This window comes from Drosophila yakuba, chromosome X (genome assembly GCF_016746365.2).
Source record: "Drosophila yakuba strain Tai18E2 chromosome X, Prin_Dyak_Tai18E2_2.1, whole genome shotgun sequence".
Lineage (NCBI taxonomy): Eukaryota > Metazoa > Arthropoda > Insecta > Diptera > Drosophilidae > Drosophila > Drosophila yakuba.
Window position 1 is genome coordinate 9951447 of NC_052526.2, and position 23557 is coordinate 9975003.

At 48.7% G+C, this 23557-nt stretch overlaps 9 protein-coding genes across 10 annotated transcripts; 4 read left to right on the forward strand and 5 right to left on the reverse strand.

Annotated features, from left to right (window-relative positions):
* Positions 1 to 1418: 1418 nt before the first annotated feature.
* Positions 1419 to 2681, forward strand: LOC6524840 (probable isoaspartyl peptidase/L-asparaginase CG7860). Its single transcript, XM_002100644.4, has one exon. The coding sequence runs from the start codon at positions 1587 to 1589 to the stop codon at positions 2580 to 2582; it is 996 nt and encodes a 331-aa protein (XP_002100680.1). The 5' UTR covers positions 1419 to 1586; the 3' UTR covers positions 2583 to 2681.
* Positions 2682 to 2747: 66 nt separating this feature from the next.
* Positions 2748 to 4381, reverse strand: LOC6524841 (SREBP regulating gene protein). The gene is made up of 2 exons (XM_002100645.4): positions 3917 to 4381; positions 2748 to 3809 (listed from the first exon to the last, which is right to left on the reverse strand). The coding sequence occupies exons 1-2, from the start codon at positions 4016 to 4018 to the stop codon at positions 3258 to 3260; spliced, it is 654 nt and encodes a 217-aa protein (XP_002100681.1). The 5' UTR covers positions 4019 to 4381; the 3' UTR covers positions 2748 to 3257.
* An 83-nt stretch (positions 4382 to 4464) lies between these two features.
* Positions 4465 to 6871, reverse strand: LOC6524842 (CWF19-like protein 2 homolog). The gene is made up of 3 exons (XM_002100646.4): positions 5565 to 6871; positions 4788 to 5510; positions 4465 to 4724 (listed from the first exon to the last, which is right to left on the reverse strand). Exons 1-3 carry the CDS (start codon positions 6780 to 6782, stop codon positions 4596 to 4598), a joined length of 2070 nt encoding a protein of 689 aa, XP_002100682.1. The 5' UTR covers positions 6783 to 6871; the 3' UTR covers positions 4465 to 4595.
* Positions 6872 to 6903: 32 nt separating this feature from the next.
* On the reverse strand, positions 6904 to 8005 carry LOC6524843 (E3 SUMO-protein ligase NSE2). 2 transcript variants are annotated; one of them, XM_039377719.2, is made up of 2 exons: positions 7752 to 8005; positions 6904 to 7689 (listed from the first exon to the last, which is right to left on the reverse strand). In XM_039377719.2, the coding sequence occupies exon 2, from the start codon at positions 7578 to 7580 to the stop codon at positions 7068 to 7070; it is 513 nt and encodes a 170-aa protein (XP_039233653.1). In that variant the 5' UTR covers positions 7581 to 7689; positions 7752 to 8005; the 3' UTR covers positions 6904 to 7067. The 2 variants fall into 2 exon arrangements, with proteins under 2 accessions (XP_039233653.1, XP_002100683.1); XM_002100647.3 differs by having other exon boundaries at positions 6904 to 7705; positions 7752 to 7999.
* Positions 8006 to 8100: 95 nt separating this feature from the next.
* On the forward strand, positions 8101 to 9722 carry LOC6524844 (dnaJ homolog subfamily C member 25 homolog). Its single transcript, XM_002100648.3, has one exon. The coding sequence runs from the start codon at positions 8311 to 8313 to the stop codon at positions 9310 to 9312; it is 1002 nt and encodes a 333-aa protein (XP_002100684.1). The 5' UTR covers positions 8101 to 8310; the 3' UTR covers positions 9313 to 9722.
* A 661-nt stretch (positions 9723 to 10383) lies between these two features.
* LOC6524845 (zinc finger protein 184) lies at positions 10384 to 12342 on the reverse strand. Its single transcript, XM_002100649.4, has one exon. The coding sequence runs from the start codon at positions 12235 to 12237 to the stop codon at positions 10549 to 10551; it is 1689 nt and encodes a 562-aa protein (XP_002100685.1). The 5' UTR covers positions 12238 to 12342; the 3' UTR covers positions 10384 to 10548.
* Positions 12343 to 12605: 263 nt separating this feature from the next.
* LOC6524846 lies at positions 12606 to 14483 on the forward strand. Its single transcript, XM_002100650.4, has 3 exons — positions 12606 to 13415; positions 13540 to 13855; positions 13917 to 14483. The coding sequence occupies exons 1-3, from the start codon at positions 12676 to 12678 to the stop codon at positions 14202 to 14204; spliced, it is 1344 nt and encodes a 447-aa protein (XP_002100686.2). The 5' UTR covers positions 12606 to 12675; the 3' UTR covers positions 14205 to 14483.
* Positions 14450 to 23007, reverse strand: LOC6524847 (chondroitin sulfate synthase 1). The gene is made up of 6 exons (XM_002100651.4): positions 22289 to 23007; positions 19270 to 20117; positions 19053 to 19193; positions 18832 to 18997; positions 16499 to 16912; positions 14450 to 16393 (listed from the first exon to the last, which is right to left on the reverse strand). Exons 2-6 carry the CDS (start codon positions 20032 to 20034, stop codon positions 15372 to 15374), a joined length of 2508 nt encoding a protein of 835 aa, XP_002100687.1. The 5' UTR covers positions 20035 to 20117; positions 22289 to 23007; the 3' UTR covers positions 14450 to 15371.
* LOC6524848 (alkaline phosphatase, tissue-nonspecific isozyme) lies at positions 16994 to 18747 on the forward strand. Its single transcript, XM_002100652.3, has 2 exons — positions 16994 to 18394; positions 18461 to 18747. Exons 1-2 carry the CDS (start codon positions 17164 to 17166, stop codon positions 18676 to 18678), a joined length of 1449 nt encoding a protein of 482 aa, XP_002100688.1. The 5' UTR covers positions 16994 to 17163; the 3' UTR covers positions 18679 to 18747.
* Positions 23008 to 23557: the final 550 nt, after the last annotated feature.

Consider the following 23557-nt stretch of genomic DNA (forward strand, 5'->3'; position numbering starts at 1 on the left):
TTCAAATCCACAAAGCAATCATCTATAAAATGTACCAAAAAATAAATTTAATGATGATATAAATATAGATGTACATAGATGTATAATAGCTAATATTTGTCTATGTTAAGCTAGTAAACATCTCATTTAAGTAAGAAACTTCTCACCTGAGCGAATTGATCTTTTGTTGTATGAGGCACCACCGACAGGGGGCGCCACTTGTGACGGAATGTAGATGGCGTCGCCACAAGTGCAAGAACTCGCCAGCCGTCGAGTGTTTTGATAAAACGTTTCGCTTTAATTGCTTCATCATCATTGCCGCAGTGGGTGGCGGTTGGTGGTGCATGGTGGATGGTGGATGTTGGGTGGTGTCATGCCCCGCAGGGTGGTGCACTTCATGTGCGTGCCTGACTGTGGTTCACTGATGAAGTGACGCGCACGGGCAAAGACCATTGAACTTTAACATGTCACTGGGAATGAATGGGGATGGCTATGAATATGACATGGCCATTGGCCACAAAATTACCCATTCACTATTGAGTGATGTTGAAAAGTAAATACGGCTAATAGAGGTATTTTTAGAAAGAACTTACACATTTGTTGCGGAATTATTGTCTCTGACTGAATGGTCAATTTCTTCAAATCACAAAAACTCCATTATCATATCGATCAAGAAAGCTGAAGAGTGTGTTTGTAAAGAGCAATATTTATTTTTGTATTCCATGAGCCTTTCCATTAAACATGGCCAACAAGTTAAGACTGTTTTCATGAGAGATTCGAAAAAGTCGGATGCCACCACATATATACATATGTATGTATGCATGTACCTTATCTTCAGGTTCACACGCCCATTATTTTATTTAAGCTCAAAAAATCTACCTCACGAACAATCGGATTATTCGCCTTATCACAGTGCATGTGAGGGAAAACAAAAACAAACGGCAAAACTATTCCAATTCACCTCGACTAGCGAATACCCTTACCTCTTTTAAGTTTCAGATAAAATTGTGACAAATATACCATGCCTATAATAAAATATGTCTCAGATTTTCTAACATAAATTGGTGGTCTCTTTTATCTGAAATATGCATTTGAATAGAAAGTGTGCATAACTAAAATGTCGCTGTATAACGATTATGTATAGTTCATAACATTACTTTATAATACTTACTTTATATTCAAATGCATATTTCAGATAAGAGAGACCACAAAACCACTGAAACGAAAGCGTGTCCATACAAAATAAATGACCGACCATCTATTTACCCTTTCCATAACAATATATATTATTGATATAGATTTGATACAGATTGGATCCACGCTTAAATTAATACAAATAAATATATATCTTTTCAAAATTTCTAAGCTTGCCATTCAAAAATTAACCAAAAGTCGATTTGGAAAACAATTCAGTTGCCAATGGACTCCTCCGGCAGGGAATTATCTGCGCCAACAAAGAAGTCATAAAGACAAAGAGAGTATAAAACAATTCCCCAGCAAGCGGAGCTCCAGACATAAGCTGCTTGGGTTGCCTGCCATATCGGACTACCCGGCTGACTTTGTAGTGTCAGCATAAAATCTCCGTAACTCCATCGAATATACCCGAAATGCCACGCCCAGTTCTGCTTATCCACGGGGGAGCCGGAGACATATCGGACTCCAGAATCGCTGGAAAGTTCGCAGGCATAAAGCAGGCCCTGCGCTCCGCATGGGGCCAATTGAGTCCGGACAATGGCAAAGAAGGCAGTGCCCTGGACGCCGTGGAGGCGGCGGTGCGCAGCATGGAGCTGGACGAGAACTTCAATGCCGGCTATGGCTCTTGCCTGAACACCAGTGGCCAGGTGGAGATGGAGGCCAGCCTGATGGAGGGCCGGGATTTGCGAGCCGGCTGCATAACCCTGCTGCGCGATGTGATGCATCCGATCACAGTGGCCCGTCGCCTGATGGAGAAGCAGCGGCACACCTTTCTTGGCGGCGCAGCGGCCCAGGAACTAGCCCTGGCCACGGGCAGCGAGCGACTGCAGCCGGGTGCACTGGTCACCGAGGGAGCACGCTTCACGTTGAAGGAGTTCCAGGATGAGATGGCCCAGGGCAAGGATCCCTTCTTTGCGCGCACAGAACTGGCCGAGGACAAGCCGACACCGAAAACGGATCCCAGTGGCGAGACGGTCGGAGCGGTGGCCATGGACGCATCGGGCCAGATTGTGGTGGGCACCTCCACCGGCGGCATCACCGGCAAGTGGCCGGGTCGCATTGGGGACACACCCATTCTGGGCAGCGGCACCTATGCGGATAACTACCGTGGAGGCGTCTCCACCACTGGACATGGCGAGACCATCATGCGTTACAATCTGGCCCAGCGCATACTGGCCGCCATGGAGTACCAGGGATTGTCCGCCCAGGCAGCCGCCGACAGGGAGTGCCGCGAGATGACCAAGCGGCTGGGTGGCACTGGTGGCGCCATCGTTGTTGGCCACTCCGGCGATCTGGGCATCAGTTTCACATCGCGTCGCATGGCGTGGGGATATGTCCAGGATGGCACCATATTTTACGGCATCGAGGGTCAGGTGGTGCACCAGGAGCCGTTCACAGTTGCCACGTAACGAAATTCGGAAAACCTATTACGGATTTGTAAAATATCCCAGCAGCCTAGTTAACAAATTAAAGGTCCTGTTAAATGTCAGAAACAATGCATAAATAAATTTAATAAGTTTTTTTTTTTTTTTTATAAAGAGAATATAAAGATAAATTAAAGTTGACCACACTATTCCTTGTTATCCACTGCCTATTTATTCACACAATTAGGCATGGAAAAGTAATTTTATTAGACAGACTCCTGCTAAAATACAAAAATTGCACACTTCAATGGCTTATGGCTAGACATAAATTATTTACAATAGTACGTTATAAAATGAAATGAATGAAATGAAATAAAACATAACAGAGAGCTATTTATTTATTTACAATGTCTAAGTAAGCTAAAGAAACAAACTAAATTCAATTAAGCATATGTATGTATGTTCGATTGTGTTTTACAATTATTGTTCATGAATAGTTTACTATAAATATGCAGAAAATTAAAGAAAAAACATATTATTTCTAACCTAAAGCGATCCCTGACTTAGTAAAATATTGCCAACGAACCAGCTGATGACTAAAAACTTTCTCATTTCTAGTTCGAGGTAAAGCTCATCAGTTGATCGTCTACATTTGCTCCGGCCGAAAGCTTTGTACAGAAGGCAGAGTCATCGCATTGGACGGTGGACGGGATGCGGTGGTCAGCTGCGACTGGCTCCCTGGGGCGCCACATCCCGCTGGGATTCGTGCGCCTCGGTTAGACCATAACAATGCTTGGCTGCCGGATCGCGGTACTTGTTTTCGTGCTCCACGGAGTGTGAGTTTGTACGACATTTGACCAGGCATAGCTCGAAGTGGTCCGTCACGCTGGCGAATATGTACTTGGGCGTGTTGGGCGCCAGCAGGACGCGCTCTAGCAGCGGCTGCTGTCCGGGGTGCAGGCAGCAGGAGACGCAATACTCGTACACACCACAACAGTGGGTACTGGTGTTGCATGTGCGGCAACTGTAGTATCCAATGCCGGGCAGCTCCAGATTGCAGCAGCCGTTGGTTAGCACCTCCTCGCGTCGGCACACGAATCCTCGTTCGTCGGCCAGCCATTGGCGGCCCTGGACAGAGTTGCGGCAGCGTGCTTCCGGATCGCCGCGCGTGCGATTGAGCTGCTCCTCCGGCGCCAGGAGCTGCTGCGTCCACAAGAGCGGACGGGTGCGCTGCACCGTGTACTCGTCATAGTGCAGGCCCGAAAAGGAGTCCTGCGGGTACAAAGGTAACTCAATTAGCCACGGAGATGCGGTTTATGTCACTAATAAGGTTAGGCTCCAGGAGCTAAGAACTGCCAACACGGAGCACGTGCACTCACCCGATCGAAAAGGTGTCCGAATCCGTAGATGAGCAGCAGTACCACCAGCACGATGTACACAATCCGGCGTCGCAGCAGGCGTGTCAGGGCGGCTGGCCACATCCTGGCCAGAACCTAGCGCTCCATCACAGCTCCCGCCGGGTGTAAGTCTCCAGGGACACGGACATGGCAATGGCCACAATCAGGGGATTCTTCGGGTCAAATGCTACTGGCGCATTGGATGCAGTTGCTACTGGGATGCCTTCAGCTACTTCTTGGATTGTTGATGAACTTTTCTAGACGAATTGCCTGTTCGAAACAGCTGTCTTCCAATTGGCCAGAGAAGCTATCGTTTCTTTGCGTTGCAGCATGATGTGTAATCCATTACTGACGCACTATAGCTCGTTATGTATGTGCCTTAGTGGTTTACTTATTTTTTTAATAAATGAAAGTACAATTCCCTTGCAGGCACAAAAACAAATTGCTAAATATTTATATATTTCAGTCAGCTGTTAGCCAGTGTTGCAAATTACAAGTTAATAGAGTAAAACAGTAATACGCAATGGACATTTATTGTTATCGATTAGACTTATCGAAGTTTAAAAATTACCGGGTGTGAATATTTATTATTTAAAACGGTTTTTTAAAATGTATAAAATTAAAATGATCTTAACATATGTTTTTTGTACAGTGTATCGTTTTAATTCTGAGTACAGTCAAATTTCTTCCAGTTCTCAGCAAACGTTTTTACCTTTCCGATGGGATTCGATTCCTTTCGTGGCTTTCGCCAAGCATTCGGATTGAGCTCTAGCATTCCCCCAAGGATTTCCTGAAAGTACAAAGTGCTATTGGCATACATTTGAAACAAACAACGCGAGCAATGCCAACGAACCTGGGCAAAGTTGGCCGGAAATCGATCCTCGTCCTCGATGACGTGCGCGAAGCCCGAGTCCATGCCAAAGTGAACCCACACGTAGGGCAGTCCCTTGGGAATGGCCGCACGCAGGGACTTCTGGCGCAGCGAGACCAGCTGCTTGTTGATGCACCACTCCTGCTCCGACTCCTCGATGGCCTTCTTGAAGTAGAAGGGCGCCATCTCTCCTTGGCTGGCGGGAATGGGGATGCAGTGCACGCTGAGATGCGGTCGCCGGTGCAGCTTGTTGGCGATCTCGTAGAAGACGACATCCTGACGCCGGGCCGCGAACATGCGAGTGAGTGCCTTCCGGAAGTTGCTCATCTCCTCCCAGGCATCTTCGTCTAGTTGCGTGCAGCAGGGTATATGTTGTAGGGTCGTCAGAATGCAGTGACCGCTCTGGAGGCCCATGTACCACGGCAGACTGAGGTAGATCTTATCACCCAGGGACACCAGCAGCTGTTTGTCCAACTTGGCGGAGTCAAAGCAGCGCTCGCAGTTGTCCAGAGTGGCCGCCAGTTTCTCGTGCTCCCTGATGGCGCTCTGCATCTCCCGCTTCTCGGCATCTCCGGCGGAGATCTGCTTGCGCACCTTGTCCGCAAATATGTCCTCCAAGTCATCGTTGGGATTCTTGTGCTTGGACACAATGTCGGCGTACTGCAGATTGGCTTCTGCGGCCGTGGCGTGCTTCTCCCGCTCGAACTGGAGATTAAAAAGTGTTACTATTTAGTATTTGCTTGTGAAAGTTCAGCTTACCATTTGCTTAATGTCATAGCGGTCATCATCGGCGAAGTATCTAACACGCTGGCCATCCACGTGGGTATCCACCTTCTTGCTGCTGCGTTTTTGTCCCCTCCTGCCGCCGTACTGTTCGTTTGGATCACCGGACTGCACCAGCGGACGCACGTTCCCGCTCTGATCCACCTTGGTGAGCAGCACATGCTCTGCCGAGGTCTTGGACTTGGCTGGCCTGGCATTTGCCTTCGGTACTGATTGGCCGGAGGCAATAAACTCTGCTCGTTCCTTACGCGCGGCTTCCAACTGTTGATTGAGTTCTGCCGCCAGTTCTTTCTTTCCTTTCAGTTCTGCCTTGATGGCCTTGCCGGCCAGCTCATTGATCTGTTCGTCCGTGAGGCAGGAGGGTGTGGACTTGGTCTGCTGCACCTCCTCGTCTTCGGAAGAAGGAGATGTGGCACTTCTGGAGCGAGATCTGCCCCGTCTTGGCGGACTGGGAGCCTTTGCGCCTGATTTTCGCCAACCGCGCGAGGATCCTTGTCCGGAGCTGGTGGTAAGCGGCTTGTCCTGCCGCTCATCGTCATCCTGTGGCTTCTGGAAGCCGGGCAGACCCGTGCCATTGCTCTTCCAGTATGGATTAAGCTCACGGCCACTCTTGGCCGGATCGTAGGCATCAATTTGTTGGGCTTTCTCGTTTGGCTTCGCCGGCTCCTTGCGTTCCCTGGAGAACGTCTTTAGAAGGAGAGCCTCGCTGGTCATCCAGTCGTCCCGCTGAGGGGGCTCCTTCTTAGTACCACTGTCTGCCGCGGGAGGCGGAGGAGCTTCCACCCACTCGTCCTCACTGGCGCTTTCCTTGCGGCTCTTCTTGGACTTCTTCTTGCGTCGCTTGCGCTCCTTTTCATCCTCACTGGACGAGGAGGAAGATGAAGTGGAACTTTCGCTGCTACTGCTGCTGCTGCTGCTGCTGCGATGCTTTCTGCTCTTCTTCGATGACTTGGACTTGGACCTAGACTTGTGCTTGGAACTCTTCTTCTTGGACTTTTTGGGGGGCTTCTCCAGTTTCTTGGCCACCGCGGGCAGCATCCAGTCGGCTTCGCCGCGGAGTTCCTTCTGCCTTTCGCGCTGACCACGCATCTCCGCCCGCTCCTTGGCCTGCTGCAGCATCGCCTCACGAGCCTCCCGCAGCTCCTGGCGCGCCTTGTCCTTCTCCCTGCCGCTTTCAAATTGTATGTAGCTCATGTTTAATTTGGTTCTTTTTGTTTACCAAAACATTAGTTTTAGAGGTGGGCAATCCACGCAACAGATTTATCGGTTAATTCACTATCGAAAGACATGTTGCGATATTAAAATATTATACATCTTTGTTCTATTTGTTAAGTTTATTCTTTACAAGACTTGACGTTGTACTTAAATCTCTCAGTTTAAAGGAGCCTATTATATTCCTATTAGTCCACAACAATAAATATATTTTACAAATACAGATGAAAATGTAAGACCCTAGCTCAACAGAATTCGGATCAAAACTCAATCCTGTTCCTCGTCCTCCTCCGAGGCAGCGCCATCCTCAATTTCTTCGGCCATTCGCCGTTGCACCTTTTGCCGGACGTTGGCATCCTCGACCAGATGCGCTGGCTGGATGTAGGTCTTGTTGGCACAGCCGAGCACCGGACATAGGATGCCAATGTTGTCCTTGATGATCAGCATCACCGAATCGCGGTCGTAGATGTGGCCGCACACTTTGTTTCGCACGGGGTTCTTCATCAGCGCCTTGGACCAGGGATCATAGAGCGAGAAAATCTCGCCGCCGGTCTCTTCGATTCCTTCGATGATAAGGTCCTCATCCTGGTCGGTGCCATTCGCCTGACCATTGACCTCAGCACCTAGCTGGGCAGCTGCAGATTTCACAGTTTTCTTGAAATTCTTAAACTCGGCTATGTTCTTGACATTGATGCGCTTCTGCTCCACCGCTTCGGAGCGCTCCTTCCAGACGTCCTCGAACTGCTCGATGGTGGAGCTCGAGTTTTGCGCCTGCTGCATAGCCTGGTTAAGTGATTGGTGCTTGCTCTTCAGACGGATGAGATTCTCGGCGTGCTCCACGCGCAGACGCGCGCTTTCCTCCAGCAGCTTCTGGATCTCCCCGTCATCACTGAAATCGGAAACGACTTTGGTGGGTTTTAAGGGGATTTCTCTTCGTGTTACATTGCTCACCGTCTACCATTTCCCTGAAGAACTTTGTGTTGTCCACAAAAGTGGTCAGTGCGGAATCCACATGCTGATTAAATTCCATTTTAAAGCCTAAATTCACTGTAGATGCTTTGGAATTGCACAGTATTTGGAGCCAGATGTTTAAGACCGATAGTTCGATAGGCAGGCTATCGAAGGTCAAATTGCTATCTTGCGAATTTTAATACTTCGCGTATTACTTTGAGTTTTAACTTTGACATTGAAATAGAACTAGATAGCTGCTGCAGTGACTTAGAGTGACCATTGTTCGACTGACGGTCATACTTACGCGCCAGCCATCGTAGTTATCGGCGCTATCGGCGTAATCGGCCGAAGCTAACCTGGTTAACGAGCGGCGGCCAACTTTGCAGTGGGACAAACGCCGAGCAGACGGACGAGCAGCGCCAACGCGACCGCCACCAGTTGCTCCGGTCCAATCCCATACACAACCAATTCGCTCCGGTCCCAGCCAACGAGTGCCAGCTGTGCGCCACCACTCACCCAGCTGCAACTCCACGTGTCCAGGGTGAAAGCGCTATCCAAGATGCGGACGCACGGACTACTGCTGGTACTCTTGGCCCTGCTGCCCACGATGGCCCTAGGCTTGCTGGAGGGCCTGTACTGCGGCAAGGACAACTGTTACGACGTGCTGGGTGTCACCAGAGAGTCGTCCAAGTCGGAGATCGGCAAGGCCTACCGCCAGCTGGCAAGGCGCTATCATCCGGATCTGCATCGGGGTGCAGAGGCCAAGGCGGCAGCGGAAACGCAGTTCAAGCTGGTGGCTACCGCGTATGAGATTCTGCGGGATGAGGAGTCACGCACGGACTACGATTACATGTTGGATAACCCGGATGCATACTATGCGCATTACTATCGTTACTACCGGCGACGCGTGGCGCCCAAGGTGGATGTGCGCGTGGTGATCGTGGTCGTGCTGACCATTGTATCCGTAATCCAATACTATTCCGGCTGGCAGCGCTACGATTCGGCCATCAAGTACTTCGCCACGGTGCCCAAGTATAGGAACCAGGCCCTGGAAATAGCTCGCGACGAGATCCAGGAGAAGATCCAAAAGAAGGGCAAGAACCGTATGTCCAAGAACGATCAGCGCGATGAGCTGGAACGGATTATCCGGCGGGTGATCGAGGAGAAGATGGACGTAAAGGGCGGCTATGCGAAGCCCACGCTATGGGATGTGCTGTGGGTGCAGCTGATCATCTGCCCCTACACGATACTCTCGTTCATTGTGTGGCACGCGCAGTGGTTCTGGCGATACACGGTGATGAAGCAGCCGTACGGCCGGGAGCAGAAGCTTTACCTCATCCGCCGGCACCTGGGCATGGGCCAGCATCAGTTCGAGGCGCAGGAGGACAAGCTCATTGAGGAGTACCTGCACCTGAAGCTTTGGCAGCGCGATAATTTCGTCACCTGGAAGGCGGAACAGGATGAGGAGATGAAGAAGAAGCTGGCGGAGAATCCACGATACAAGGCCTACAGGCGATACATGAAGAATCACGGACCCGGCCGCATCACCTTCGAGGATTAGCCGCTGCCGTGCGATGTTCAAGTTTTATTGTTCCATCTAAAGTCTGTTGTGTGCGTGTTGTAAAACCGATCCCAATTCCTGGCCCTCGGCATCCCCATACCGTCTAAATTTTGATACATTTATATATATATAGATATTTTTTGTACACCGACTAAAATGTGAATTATGTTAATGCCCCGGTGTCCGCCAAAGGGCGAAACATTGACCCCGCCGGAGCGATCCGCCAAAACCGGTTCAAGAACGTGGCCAAGTTCGGTTCTCGTCGACACAGTGCCCACTGGCTGGCGTGAACGAACCACCCTAGAACAATTATCCCCCTACCTGCCTGGTCACAAAAAGCACGCCGTGTTCGTGTGTTTCCAACTAACTTGACTAACCCGATTACTGTAATAAACTAGATAGAATTTAAACGTCTCTCTTACTGGTTGTTCACTGTGCCCGGTTTGCACAGTTGTTCTGGATAGCCAAAAATTCGATCTCGTGGCACCAAGACCCTCGGTCTTCTTTCGCTTTAAACAGCATCTTTCCGTGCTTCTGTTTACACAGTTTGCTTAGAAACAATTTCGTTTTCTTATTGAGTTTTTTTTGATTGTTGGGGGAACTTATAGTTAAACTTAAGTACGTGCCTCGAAGAAAGGTGAAGAGTAAAGAAGTCTGGATTTTTCAATTGTAGCCTTCAAATAATGTATGTTTACTTGTTTTGCGGAATGCTGACTTCAGTTTCAGAACCTATATAATATACGTATAGCTCTTGAAATTCGGAAGTCGCAGTTGAAGTTTGCCAATTTTTATTTGGATATCTTTTTTTTAAGTTCTCAGTTGGCAAAGGAGTTTCACAACATCAATGTAACACCATTAAATACTAAAATAATGAATATTTATTGCTTATTTCGTTATTTTAATGAATAGTTAAACAATAAATTCTTTAAAGTATCTAGAATCTAAATGCCTACTATAAACTATATATTTTTGAAATTGCTGCCCGAATAAAATTCCTATTAAGTAATATTTTATTTTCATATAAAATTTTACTTCGATTTACAACCATTTTCCATAAAAAACCGCCCATAATTTGTAAGCTTTCTATCCGAATATCTTTCCATTTTATTTACACCGATTTCTTAGAGTTACGCTTCTAAACTTTGTTGTCTAAAAACTACGGGGTGGGGAAGTTTGGGGCCCTCGTTGTGTGGAGACCGCCTCTTAGTAGTGCGGTGAGTTGTCCCGGTAGTAATACTAGTCTATCATGTACTTGGATTCGTCACCAAATTCCTCGGTGTCCAGCAGATCGCCGACCAGTTCCTTGACAGAGTGAACGCTTTGGTAGCCATCGACGTACGGGTATGGATCGTCATGTTGCAGCTCCTCGCCGTCAACGGCCTCCTCCTCCGCGTTGTCCTCATCGTTAAACATAAAGTCATTCGCCACGATGCACTCCTCGAGAACCTTGGTCTGCTCCAGCACGACGGAATCCAGCGAGAAGGCCTCGGGGATTTGTTGTTGCTTGCGCATCTGCTCCCTGCGCGCAGACTCTTTCCGGGTGGAATTACGCTGGTGGCGATTGGATGCATCAGCGGATGACGATGAGCCCGATGCCTCGCCGCTGCCCGAACTACGGTGCTGGTCCATATGCGCCGAAAGATAGCTCTTCTTGGTGAACCCCTTGTCGCACTGCGTGCACTGGAACTGCTTCTTGCCGGTGTGCGTCCGCCGATGGACAGACAGAACGTGAGCGTAGGCGAATCCCTTGTCGCACACCTCGCACACATATGGCCGCTCGCCGGTGTGGATCCTCTCGTGCTTCTTGCTGCTGCCGAAGTCCGAGAAACGACGCTCGCAGTAGCGGCAGCTGTAGGGCTTCTGGCCGGTATGGACGCGCATGTGGCGACGCAGCTCAACGTTCGAGATGAACGCCTTCTGGCACACCTCGCAGGGATACGGCCGCTCGTTGTTGTGACGCCGCATATGGGCATTTAGCGCGTGCTGGTACTTGTACGTATTGCCGCACACATCGCAGATCTTTGGCGAGCGTTCAGAGTTGCGGCGTTTGGTCGCAGAAGCGGGCTTGTAATCGTCGTCCACGTCCACCGTCAGTCTTTCCCGCTTGACAATAGGCGAAACGCGACGGTAGGAGCGCTTTCTCAACTGGTTGGTAGACTGAGGCGGCGGCGGTAACGGTGGGCTGTCCACCACAGACTCCTCCATGAGCGGCGTCTCGATCTCGTACAGGTGCTCCGGAGTGTTTTCGTCATCCCAGGGATCCAGTCCCAGCATCTTGTCCTGCCCCTCCTCATCCTGCTGCTCTTCAGAGTCTTCTTCTGGCTGCTGAGTAATAGGATCCTGCTGTTGCAAGTCATTCAAGGATAAAACCATGGCTCCCTCCGGTATCAGGGAAAGGGCGTCCGCCTCCGTCTCCTCCTTGACATCCTCGTAGTAGGAGGGCTCCGTGGTGGTAGTAATTGCGCTGCTTACTGAACTGGAAGAGCAGGGTTCCACGTTTAGTCGCTTAATTTTCAGTGTTGCAGGCAGCCGGACTTGGGCCTGTTCCAGATCAAGCTTAAGCTGCTCCTGCTGCTTATCGACCAGCAGCGGGGCAGAAGCAGCAACAGTGGCGGCGGTGGAGGTCGGGGTAGCGCAGCCAGCGGAGTGAAATAGCTTCTGGACGGCGGCGCACTTCTCGTGAAAGCGATAAGAGACAGACAACTCCAGATGGCACTGCTTGCAGATCTTGTCCGGCCAGCGCTGCAGCTGCGCCGGGCTGCTATCCAGCTGCAGGCCGGTGCAGCAGCGGATCTTGTCCAGAATGAGCATATGAGGAGACTCCGGGTCGTGGCCATAAATCGAGCTGGCCTCGGGCTCCTCTGCCAGGCAGACCAGGCACGCCACGCCCAGGTCCACCACCCGCGGCTCCAGGTTTTTGGACATTGCGCCGATCTCGGACTGAAGCTGCGTTCTGGCTGTTCCTCAGGCTGCTCCCAAAACTCCACACACGCGCAGCCAAAAAAAAACACTTCTATTGGGATAGAGATGGGACTTGCGTGTTTTTCGGTACCTGATACTCAGGGCGATCACGGGAGTCCCGCAACTATCGGTTGGGTTAATCCCTTTATATGAAAAATGTATAGACCCTTTTCGCTGGGGAAAATAACTATAAGCGGTAAAATCAAGGTCAGCTATTATTAGATAATATTTTTCATGATTTTCTGGTTTTATTATTATTTCCATGTATAGATTAACCACCTCTAGCATTTATGTTATCGATTGAAATTTAAATTGTGGCATTTCGCGCCTATCGATAGAACAGCTTATCGGCAAACAGAAGATTTGTGTTTGACAGCAAGAATAGTTGATTTAATTCAATAAATGATGGATTGTAGTACGATGTTACAGTTTACCCAGCAGCTCGTCAAGTTTTTGACCAATCCAGAGAAGCTGGAGGAGTCTGGCGACGATGCAGCGGCTCCGTTGCCCTTCAAGAAATGCGGTGAGTTGATCCGTTACCACAGCGAGGATCTGGCCAAGCAAGGTGACTTCAGTTTGGCGGCCATCTCGCGTTACTGGGAGAAATATTTGAAAGATCAGGGTCTTAAGCTGCGCCACAATGCTGACCAACTGCTCCCCGGCGAGAAGGAGCGCCTGGAGTTGATCGAGCAGTCCCGCCAGTGGCGTTTTCCGCTCGTCGAAATCATCATGCCGCACAAGGAACGCTATTGTCTTCGCTTCGAGCGCCGTCCGCTCATCGCCCATGTCCTTAACTCTGTGCTCACGCTGGGAGAAGAGTACGGTCGTCCGGCAAAGAACAAGCATTCGTGTACCATGAGCTTGCAGTTGCAAGCCGATGCCGGTGCCACCGATGGCGGCCAGGATCTGCGCCACTATCGACTGCAGCAGCTCTACAAGATCATGCTCCGCCTGGTGGACTACTCGTCCTGGCGCCTGGTGGAGCCCAATGACCGGCAGGAGGACACCCTCTGTGTGAACGTCGAGTTGGAGAAATGCTGCAAGCGCCAGCAGCCCAGGGGACATGTGTGTCTCGTGAGCGGACCTGTTTTGGAGCCGGTGAAAAAGACCGCCTCCATATTGACCGTTGACGAGTATTTTGAGTGAGTATATCAGTACTAGTTTGCTCAAGAAATTTATTGTCGATATTCAAGATATTTAGTAGAGTTAGCCTATGTAATTGCATCTCTTTCTAATTCGTGCTCATATATTTTTTATTTAATGCAGGCTGCGTTGCTCGCACATGCGTCTAATGGCCATGCACCGGTCTGGAATCCGTCCGAAGGGAATGAGCAGCCTGGACGCGCTGATGAACCGTCTAGGGGCAGCTGCCGTGATCGTGGATCTCTTCGAGGTGCGCCACACCAGCGCCGTGAGTGTGGTGCGCAATGGATTGGGCATTTGCAAAGGGGCTGCGTACATCATGTACAATTTGGCACGCCTGGAAACACTCCTTCGCAAATTTAGTAATCAGGTTAGGGCTGGCGTCTATGCGAAACTGCCACCGCTGGAGGAGATTGATCTCAGTGTTCTAGAGGATGATGTATGAGAATTTTGTTCTTTTCTCGCCATTTTATTACATTGTTTATATTCTTTTGGCGCAGATTGAATGGCAGTTGATTTATGGATACCTATTCACCTTCCCGGAGCTAATGGAATCCTTGATGGATCAATTGGCCAAGGGTCATTGCGGTGTCCATCTGCTTTTGCGCTATATTGAGAACCTGGCTGGCGTCTTCAGTCGCTTCTATTGTCTAAAGAAGATCCTTGTCCAGAAGCGCGATCAACTGATGCCGACCTTGTACGCCAGAATCTACCTCATTATGGCGGTAAAACAGGTCCTGAATAAGGCTTTGGCCGTCCTGGGCATAGAGCCGGTGGACTACGTATAAAGATATGCTGAGCATATCTTCAATACGACCCAAGAAGAGGCTAATGCGTAACCTGACTAAAGCCGAATGCTGTCTCAACAGTGGCCGGTAATAATATATAGACAACGTGTGATCTATTAAATAATCATATAATAGATATAACATGCTTGCACCTCTAGTTTTATCAATTATAATCAAAATAATGCTGGATACAGTCATTCACTTTTATACCAAACAAACGCTAAAACGTTTAATAAAAGACTTGGTTTTTGTATTGATACAAAAACTCATTTTGTACAATCGAGTAGTTTATTATTAAAAGAAGTACCGACACAACTTTTATCATTTAAATGCGGTTTTCATAATCAAATCAAGAATGATAAGGATTTTTGATTAGTTTAAACACTTAATTATGCGACATTTACTGAAGAGGAATAATCTTGGATATATGGCTACATCTTAATCTACAGTTGAAAACCCAACCAAAAGGCATTTCTAAAATGTTTGACTTAAAATCATTAAATATAAAAAAAAATAATTTATTTCGAAGGGACTAACAACCATTAAAATACTTTGTATTTACTAATAATTATCTATATATGCAAATTTACACTGGAACAAGGAATTTGTAAACTTTTGAAGTTTACCTTTAAGTTGATAGCATTAAAACATAATTTAGTTTTTGCAGTGTTAATTTTAATAGATTTGACATGGAATTTATGCTTTAGTTATAATAGTATCGACAATTTTATATGGTTAAGCGGCTTTGGTTAGAAAACTCGATTGCATGTACAATAATGATAATGATAAATAATAATGATTTTTGATGACTACATTAATTCGTCATAAATGTTAATTTTACTTTTATCTACATGTAATTTCTTAGCATACAAATCTATTTTAGGTGCATTTTAAAACTAAAAGGTATGTACCATGCTTCGATAATGTCCATAGATATTAACCCACTAACGTTTTGTCTCGGTAGCTTTTTTTTGATCCTATTAATTTACAGATGTCTCACCCATCTCATCATTTATGGCCTTACATGTATGGACTTATGGATCAGTAGGGACTTACCAACTATTTAGGCATATGGGCTGGCACACACCCTCGTGTAGGAAACATTAGGCATAATACTATGTGGCAGGATCGCTGGCGGGGATTACTGGATCTGGTTGGGATTGATCATCACCTGGCCTGCTGTTGTTGCTGCTGCTGCTGTTGCTGTTGCTTTTGGCGATTAAAGTCGACGGCAAACTGGACATTTTCGGGACTGCTGTGGAAGAGTTGCTCCATCAGACGCGTGCTGCCCAGGGAGTTGGCCTTGGTGCCCAGGCACATGTTGTACTGCGGCGCGTCCAGCTGCACGTCGCAGCTGATGTCATGGTAGATGTGGACTAGCGTGGGATCCGGTGCACGAAAGACACTCAGTCTGCGCCACTGTTCAGCGGCCTCGTTGTAGTCCATGGCCAGTTCGGCGGTGTTGGCCAGGAAGCCGCGTTGCCTGGTGCCCACGCGCACAATCTTCTCCAGGAACTTGACGTCCTCTAGGCCCCAGCCGGTGATGTCCTTGTCGAAACCATTGATATCCTCATCGAGTATGTCTGACTTGTAGATGGCACAGATGCCGAATCCAAATTGCCGAAAGTAGCCCCGCTCATCGTCGATCCTGGGCGTTTCCCCCTCGTCCTCGGACTCGCCTGCACCACCGCTTCTTCTCTGCGGATCGTACTGACTGAAGACGATGGGCAGGTATACCTGCTTGCCCCGCTGCGTGTGCATCCTAACGCGCTGCAGCGTCTCCACCTCGAAGACCATGTCCACGTCGATGAACAGAATGATGTCCTCCTGTCGAATGTACGATGATCTGGCGGCCACGTCCAGGGCAACGCCGCGTGAGAAGGCGCTGCTTCTTTGGATCCAGTTCACCTGCTGGTACACATGTCGGGCGTGCAGATCGTGGAGCAGCTGCAGGTGATCGCCCAGCTCATCCGGCGACCCGAAGATCACCACCAGGAGGTCGCAGTGCTGTTCGCCGCGCACGCATACGCGCTCGTAGGTGCGCAGGAAGCGCTCGAAGGTTGCCAGGCGACCCGCGATGGGCAGGACGAATACGATCTTGTCCTGCGTCGGTGACAGCAGTCCACTGGGCATCGTGAAGTGGCTGCTCAAGCGCGCCATGCCGTTTTGGAACAGGCTGCCCAGGAGACCTGTCGAGGGAATAGAACAGATGTTACGTTCCAGTAAAGAAAAATCAATGTAAGGAAGAAAACTGCCACATGGATATGTAATCATTACCCATAATCAATACTCACTCTGCTGCAGGGTGACATTGTAGAAGTCCTCGTCCACCTCCTTGACAAAGATGCCCGTAAAGGCGCGCTGAACATAGAGATGCCTTCGCACCGGCACGGTCATCTTCTTGCCCCGGTACTTTTTGTAGATGAGCAGCAGGTCGAGGATCATGTCCTGGCCATGGAGCGCGTCCAGTCGATGGTATCCGTAGAGCAGTTCCCGGAACTCGATGACGCGACCCCGCTGCCGGGAATAGTTGTTGATGTTCTCCATCACCTCGGTGATGGCATCCTCCAGTCCCTCCCGCAGCGCCGAGTCGATCTTCTGCTTGGGATTGGCGGAACTGGCCGAGTACAGGCTGCGGGCAATGAAGGACCAGTCCAGCAGGTCGTCGGTGCTTCCGGGCACGAATTTATTCAGTTCCGGACTGATTCCTATGGATGAATGTGAAAGTGAAGAAGGAATTAGACGCAGTCTCAGACTTATATCATGCATATCAGTAACTTGGAACTGGGCCAATGCAAATGAGCTCCACTGGAAACACGCCCCACCAGGTGGTGCTTGTTAATTTTCCGGTGGTTTAGCTTGATACTTCGCCAACGGAGTTGGCCTTTAAAACGAACGTCTGTCGGCGGCGACAGTCAGATCGGATTCGGTTTTCCCCGGCCGTAAGACCCGAGTCAAGATGTCGCTCCAATTCATGTGGCTGCTCCTCGCACTCATCCCCATCCTTGCGCAATCTATTGCCTTGGTGGAGCAAGTGCAGCCGGCGGAGGAGCTGCTAGCGTCCCATTGGCTGAGCCAGGCGCAGACTCAGCTGTGCGAACGTGTGGCCAGGACCAAGGACTACATCGCCGATGTCCGACAGGCCAAGAATGTGGTGATGCTCCTGGGCGATGGACTGTCCATCACCACTCTAACGGCCGCCCGCATCCTGAAGGGACAACGGCGCGGAGGACGCGGCGAGGAGGCACAGCTGGCCGTTGAGCGATTCCCCTTCACCGGACTGAGTAAGACGTACTGCATCGACGAGCAGACACCGGACTCCGCCTGCACGGCCACCGCCTATTTTGGCGGTGTGAAGACGCACAGCGGCACAGTGGGTCAGAGCGGCAGTGGTGAGCGGGTGGACTCCGTGCTGCAGTGGGCACAGTGGGCGGGCAAGGCCACGGGAGTGGTGACCACCACCCGGCTGACGGACGCCAGTCCGGCGGGTGCCTACGCCCATGTAAGCAGGCGCGGCGAGGAGCTGGAGATTGCCCGACAGCTGATGGAGGAGGAGCCGGGACGGCGTCTTAACGTCATCCTGGGCGGCGGTATGGGAAAATTCGGCGACGAGCGGCGGGATGGCAAGGATCTGTTGGCTCAGTGGGGCGAATCCAATCCCAATGGCTGCTTTTCGCGATCCCTGAAAGAGCTGAGGAACTGCAGCGATTCCACTGGCAACCTTCTGGGTCTCTTCAGTGACAGCCACATGTCCTATCACCTGGCCGCCAGCAAGGAGCAGCCGCGACTCTCCGAAATGGCAGCGGTGGCCATTGAAAAACTGGAGCAAAAGTCTCGCGAGAATGGGAATGGTTACTTCGTGTTCATTGAGGGTGGGCGGATCGATCATGGACACCATGAAACCCGGGTGGGCTATGCCCTCGATGAGATGCTCGAGTTCGATGCGGCTGTGGAGACGGTGGTCCGGATGACCGATCCGCGGGATACACTGGTGGTGGTCACCGCGGACCATTCGCACACGCTCAGCATGGCCGGATACGCGAAGCGGGGCACACCCATCCTGGGCATGGATGCACAGCAGCGGGATGTGAACGGTGTGCCATACAGCACCCTCAACTATGCCATCGGCAAGTGGCAGAGCCTGGACAAGGAGGGCCGGCGGGAGAGTCCGAGCAAGACACTCAGTCCCAGTGAGTAATCTCTATTGTTCCGGATGTGATTGTTCCAAAAATAACCCGTTTATATTCCCTGGCCAGCATCTTTCACACCCAGCTATATTCATGGAAGGAAGGGCGTGCATTCTGGCGAGGATGTGGCCGTGTTTGCGATGGGTCCGCAGTCGCATCTGTTCGGTGGCGTCATGGAGCAGAATCTGCTGCCCCATCTCATGGGCTATGCCGCCTGTATTGGCAGTGGAGTCACCCTCTGCAACCAGGACAAGGATGCGGATTCGCCTTTGCCACATTTTTCGTAGTTTTTCGGATAAATTTTTGTTTTCATTTGTTTTAAATAAATGTTCTTGTAGTGCGCTTCTCACTTTGTATCTGTGTATCTTTGTTACTTTGTATCTTTGTATCTACCTTTTGTATCTTTTTGTCAATGTATCTATGTATCGTTTGCAACCCACCTAAAATGTTGTGATCCTGGAAGTGCCTCTTGGTGGAATCGCTCTCGGGTGACACACTGGGCATCATGTAGGTGCTCTCGTCCGGAACCTCCAGGTATTTGGCCATCCGCTTGATATCCCGGTGCAGGAGCAGCGACTCCTGGCGCATCTCCTCCGCTTTCAGACCCTGTTACGTATTATGATTTATTGATATTCCTTGATTTTATGAGTGGTAGACTTACCTGGACATAGGAGTGCAGGCGGTACATGAGCGGCGCCTGTTTGATGGGATGCAGGGTGATGGCGTTGTGGATCTCCTTTCGCTTCAGCTTTCCCGTGTACGCATTTCGGCCACTGGAGTTGTGCCGCAAGATGTACTGCATCTGGATATTTGCAAAAGGAAAGGGTCACATTTAAGTTAAAGGTAATAATTTTGAATCTCAAGAAACTGTTTCCCACCTCGTAGTTCCATGTGCAGGGTATGCCGGCAAACTTCTGGACACACCGCCCCACCTCGACGTCCTCGTGGGTGCTGTAGAGGTTCTTCAGGCAGCTGGGTATGTGTGGCGCCACGCGGCGCAGAGTCTCGCTGCTGAGGATCACCCCAGGTCCGCCCATGCAAAAGTTCTCGTCGAACTCCAGGGAGAGCAGGCCGAACTCCTCGCTGTTGCCCTTGCCCGCCTGGCCGATGAACTGCGGCTTGGAGCTGTCGATGGAGCGTAGGAAGCGTTCCAGCTTATCCGGCTCCATGTAGACATCGTCGTCCGCCCGGATGAACCACTCAAAGCGATCGATGTAGTGCTCGTACATGTAGTACAGCATCATGAAGGACTTCTTTTGCGGAGGATAGCGATCGTCCACGTTCTTCAGCGCCACCACGGGCAGGTCCTCCGAGTAGCTGCCCTCCGAGCTGAAGAATGCCATCCGGCCGGGCACCTCCTTGCCCCACGTATCGTACACCGCACGCGCTCTGCCCTCCAGGAAGCTCTTGGCCGTCATCACGCCCACAAAGACCAGATTCCGTTGCGAATTCTGAATGGTGTCCTCCTCCCGCAGCCCAATGATCTCCGCCGGCGTCTTGAGATTCGTCGGCCGCAGGCTGCAACGCTTCACGATCTCCAGTGCCAGGTAGTTCTTCAGCATGGTGCCGATGCAGAGGCCCAGGGCAATTCCAAAGAAGCCGATGATCAGCGTCTTCCGCTTTGTCATCGTGTGCTGCAGCATCTTGGCTCTATATATATGTATCTTGATATCTTGATATATATATGTATATTTGGGTGTTCAGGGGGCGCTGCTCATGGGAATTCCTGTGCGTGGAAACGAGAGAAAAGGGGAGCGATCTATAAATTAATGGCTCGTGCCAGCAGCCGGAAATATTACGCATACGATCTGTATGGCTGCGCTGGGAAAAATACTGTACCATATATTATATAAATTAACATAAACTACAATGACTATCGAAATACAAGGACATTTCATTTCATTAAATGAGAAAAATAATTAGAAATATATAAACTAAACATTTCATTAAATGAGAAAAATAATTCGAAATATATAAACTATCTTAGCTGCTGAGCATATTATAAAATATATAATATTATATATTATATCTCATCCTAAACTAAAGAGGGTAAACTACTCAGCCGCCTAACAGGTAACCCTTAAAGTTTTATAGTTTCGCAATTTTGTTTAATAAATACATATGCAGCCCATAGCACTATGCATCAATTGGAACCCATGAAAAAATCAATTATTTTCTCAGGAATCCGATTTAGTGTAAATAACTAAAAGTCGAATTCATTTCGACTCACGCAGTCGAGTGAAATGGAAATTTGATGTTCGAGTGGCTCCGCAAACATTTGAGTTCGTGCGGCCTTTTCCTCGAATTGTTTTCCATTAGCCTCGGATGCACTGGTGTCCGGTGCCCCTTCCTCACGCTGTCGAGAGACGCGGACACTTGAGCCGAGATTGAGATGGAAAATAAACGCAGCAGCAGACAATGCCGTAGATGTGAGTGCCGTGGAGAATCTACTAGATCTATTTATAAATTGAGATATGACTGCGTGGGCGAGCCCGCTAAATGGCACTTTGTACAATTGGAGATCCGATCTGTCCGGTTTGTCCGTTCTGTCCGGGAATCTAGAGCTCTGCGGACACCTTGCCGGGAGCCTCGAATCCGAATCTTCGCCAGTGCGTCGGCCCCATGAGTCTGAATATAGTATGAATATAGTAAATATGTGTATGGCCGAATGCTAATTAAATAAACAAACAGCTTGGCAAACTATTTGGTTAACAAATCAAAGGCCGGCCGAAGCGAAACGAAAATTGGAGCACACATTGGAAATAAACAGGAGGCACTGCCTTTGCTTTATATTTATATTGGCTTTTAGTTGAACAGCAGAAAACTGAAAAACCGAAGGAAGTCTTATGGTTAATAACTCATTTCAAAGTAGAAAACATTTTAGATCACTTAGAACAGCAACTACATATTTTGCAGACCCTTTCGAAGACAATACTGTTTTAAAATGATTTATTATAGATTATTAACCACTTTATAATTAGTGTAAATAGCACATATACAATTTTTGAGAGGCAGCGCTTTGCTGGTGCATTTCTCGCAGTGTAGCTGGGACGCACAAGCGTTCTGCTCGCCAGCTGACCTTCTCCCCATCCACTGAGTCACCTGTACAGGTGAGACCTACATAGGTGTACCTTTAGTGTGCTGCTTATGCAACTTGCGAACTTGCGGTCTCTCCGATCTTAGCTAAACTCGTATTTTCTATAGCCGCCGAAGCTAAAGATAAGGCATTGCTTTAAAGAGTGCTTTGACTTATTGAATATATATTTTGTACTAACTTTGCCCACTCTTATCTGTCTGAGAATAATCAGCAGGGCCGGTGGAAGGGTATGAGAATCCAGGCGGGATCGCAGAATTCGTTTAATGAACTTTTTAATGCCCAAGTGTTCGGTTTGAGTCTCGTTTCGGATTCTCGGACCTTGACAGCAAATTGCCGAGATCTTAAACAAGTCTGGGTTGTTGCCCATTTTCGCCAGGGGACCGAGAGATTTCTCGGACTTGATTGTATTTGCCTTCTATTTTTACATTTTTTGGCTAGCGTGAAGAAAATCATTTTTAAAGGGCCACATGGCAAACATTTGTTATCTTAATAGGCATATATAGAATTTTGATAAGTACATTTTCGGATTAACCCGAAATCGTCATGAATTCCTTGCGATCTTCGGTGATTCAATAAATTCGCCATTCTGAGCGAACTAATACTATATTTATAGTAACTGTAGGAGATGATTGAATGAAGCAGTAGCAACTTTGCACTATTGTCACTTATGACACAGATAAAAGAGATACAAGCTACCTAATCTTAGTATTAGATAGTATTGATAAACAAGTTAGGCATTCTCTCCGCCACTTAGAGTTCCACATGTTTGCACGGACATGACTCAAATGGCAGCAACTCACCTGTGCCAAGTGATCCGATCAGGTTGCCGTCGAGTGCAGGGTCAGCACTTTTGCCGCTTTTTGCCGCTTTTTTTTGCCGGTTTAACTGACAATTCGCATCTATCGGATGATCGGGGAGTATTGCGAGCATATACATATGTACATATGCATGTGGCGTGCAAGTGGAGTGGGAGTGGCAGTGGCAGTGGGAGTATCCCAATTGCAAAGTGGAGGATCTTGACTAGGGGTACGCAATTGTTGAGAGATAACACTCTCATACACACACACACACACAAACTCACTGGCTCACTCACAGATACGCGGTCACGCACACAGCGACAATTCGGCGAGCAGACAACAACACAACACGCTGTTTTAATTATTATTAGCCTTTGCTGTTGTTGTCACTGCTTATTTGGTTTTTTTTTGTTCGCTGGTTACGACGATAAGTTCGCAAAGGTCGTTTCACGAAAAAAAAAATATATGAAGTTTACAACACTCCAGCCAACATGCACAGGCAATAATTAAGCCAACTTCGTAATATGCAATTTCACTTGTTTCCTTCGCAGCGGCGAATTAAATTATTTAACAAACTGTTGCGTTTTCGGTTTTCATTTCCCCCCAAAAATAAATAATTAAACAGCGAGCAGCGAAAGAAGCGCCGAAAAGCGTTGAACGCCTTGCAAGAACTAACCAATCCATCCGAAAAGTAGTCGCACCACCGTCGACGAGCTGCGTCGGAATCGAAATCGGAATCGCTCGACCGAACGGCCACCTTTGCTGCGAAAGTATCTCTCAGATACTTTTCAGCTCTCTCCCTCTCCCTCTCTCTCTCTCTCTCTTGCTGCGCCAGAGATGCGCCGGTGATCGCAGTTGAACGATCACTGCGATCGCAAACGAAAGGTAAGCATTCCATTTTTTACCTTATGACCTTTGCTTAAAAAACAATAACAAAAGTAACTAAATGGAATAGACCGTTTCATATTTAAGAGATACTCAGTTTACTACAAAATATTAACCGGTGTTATATCAAATAATTGGCTGGATTATCTGAGTTCTTATACATATGTGTATCTCTGTTAATACAAATAATTATAATCACTAAAATTGTATGGTAATTCTTATTGGCAAATTGATGTAACATTTTGTGAAATGTATCGATTCAACAGCTATATATTTCTTTTTCTAATTTTCAAAGATAAAGATGTATCTGTATCCGAAAGCAGAATGTTGAGTGGCCTGCTATCCGTCTGCTTGGTAATTCTTTTTTGTTGGGCTCCTGGCAACATG

Coding starts and splice junctions, on each gene's coding strand:
- LOC6524840 (XM_002100644.4), top strand. CDS start 1,587: ATGCCACGCCCAGTTCTGCTTATCCACGGGGGAGCCGGAGACATATCG.
- LOC6524841 (XM_002100645.4), bottom strand. CDS start 4,018: ATGTGGCCAGCCGCCCTGACACGCCTGCTGCGACGCCGGATTGTGTAC. Junction 3,810..3,916: donor TCGGACACCTTTTCGATCGG/GTGAGTGCACGT, acceptor TTGTACCCGCAG/GACTCCTTTTCGGGCCTGCA.
- LOC6524842 (XM_002100646.4), bottom strand. CDS start 6,782: ATGAGCTACATACAATTTGAAAGCGGCAGGGAGAAGGACAAGGCGCGC. Junction 5,511..5,564: donor GCTATGACATTAAGCAAATG/GTAAGCTGAACT, acceptor TTTAATCTCCAG/TTCGAGCGGGAGAAGCACGC. Junction 4,725..4,787: donor TTCCGGCCAACTTTGCCCAG/GTTCGTTGGCAT, acceptor TTGTACTTTCAG/GAAATCCTTGGGGGAATGCT.
- LOC6524843 (XM_002100647.3), bottom strand. CDS start 7,830: ATGGAATTTAATCAGCATGTGGATTCCGCACTGACCACTTTTGTGGAC. Junction 7,706..7,751: donor CTTCAGGGAAATGGTAGACG/GTGAGCAATGTA, acceptor AACCCACCAAAG/TCGTTTCCGATTTCAGTGAT.
- LOC6524844 (XM_002100648.3), top strand. CDS start 8,311: ATGCGGACGCACGGACTACTGCTGGTACTCTTGGCCCTGCTGCCCACG.
- LOC6524845 (XM_002100649.4), bottom strand. CDS start 12,237: ATGTCCAAAAACCTGGAGCCGCGGGTGGTGGACCTGGGCGTGGCGTGC.
- LOC6524846 (XM_002100650.4), top strand. CDS start 12,676: ATGATGGATTGTAGTACGATGTTACAGTTTACCCAGCAGCTCGTCAAG. Junction 13,416..13,539: donor ACCGTTGACGAGTATTTTGA/GTGAGTATATCA, acceptor TATTTAATGCAG/GCTGCGTTGCTCGCACATGC. Junction 13,856..13,916: donor TCAGTGTTCTAGAGGATGAT/GTATGAGAATTT, acceptor CTTTTGGCGCAG/ATTGAATGGCAGTTGATTTA.
- LOC6524848 (XM_002100652.3), top strand. CDS start 17,164: ATGTCGCTCCAATTCATGTGGCTGCTCCTCGCACTCATCCCCATCCTT. Junction 18,395..18,460: donor GAGCAAGACACTCAGTCCCA/GTGAGTAATCTC, acceptor TTCCCTGGCCAG/CATCTTTCACACCCAGCTAT.
- LOC6524847 (XM_002100651.4), bottom strand. CDS start 20,034: ATGCTGCAGCACACGATGACAAAGCGGAAGACGCTGATCATCGGCTTC. Junction 19,194..19,269: donor CCTGCACATGGAACTACGAG/GTGGGAAACAGT, acceptor GCAAATATCCAG/ATGCAGTACATCTTGCGGCA. Junction 16,394..16,498: donor CAATGTCACCCTGCAGCAGA/GTGAGTATTGAT, acceptor TTCCCTCGACAG/GTCTCCTGGGCAGCCTGTTC.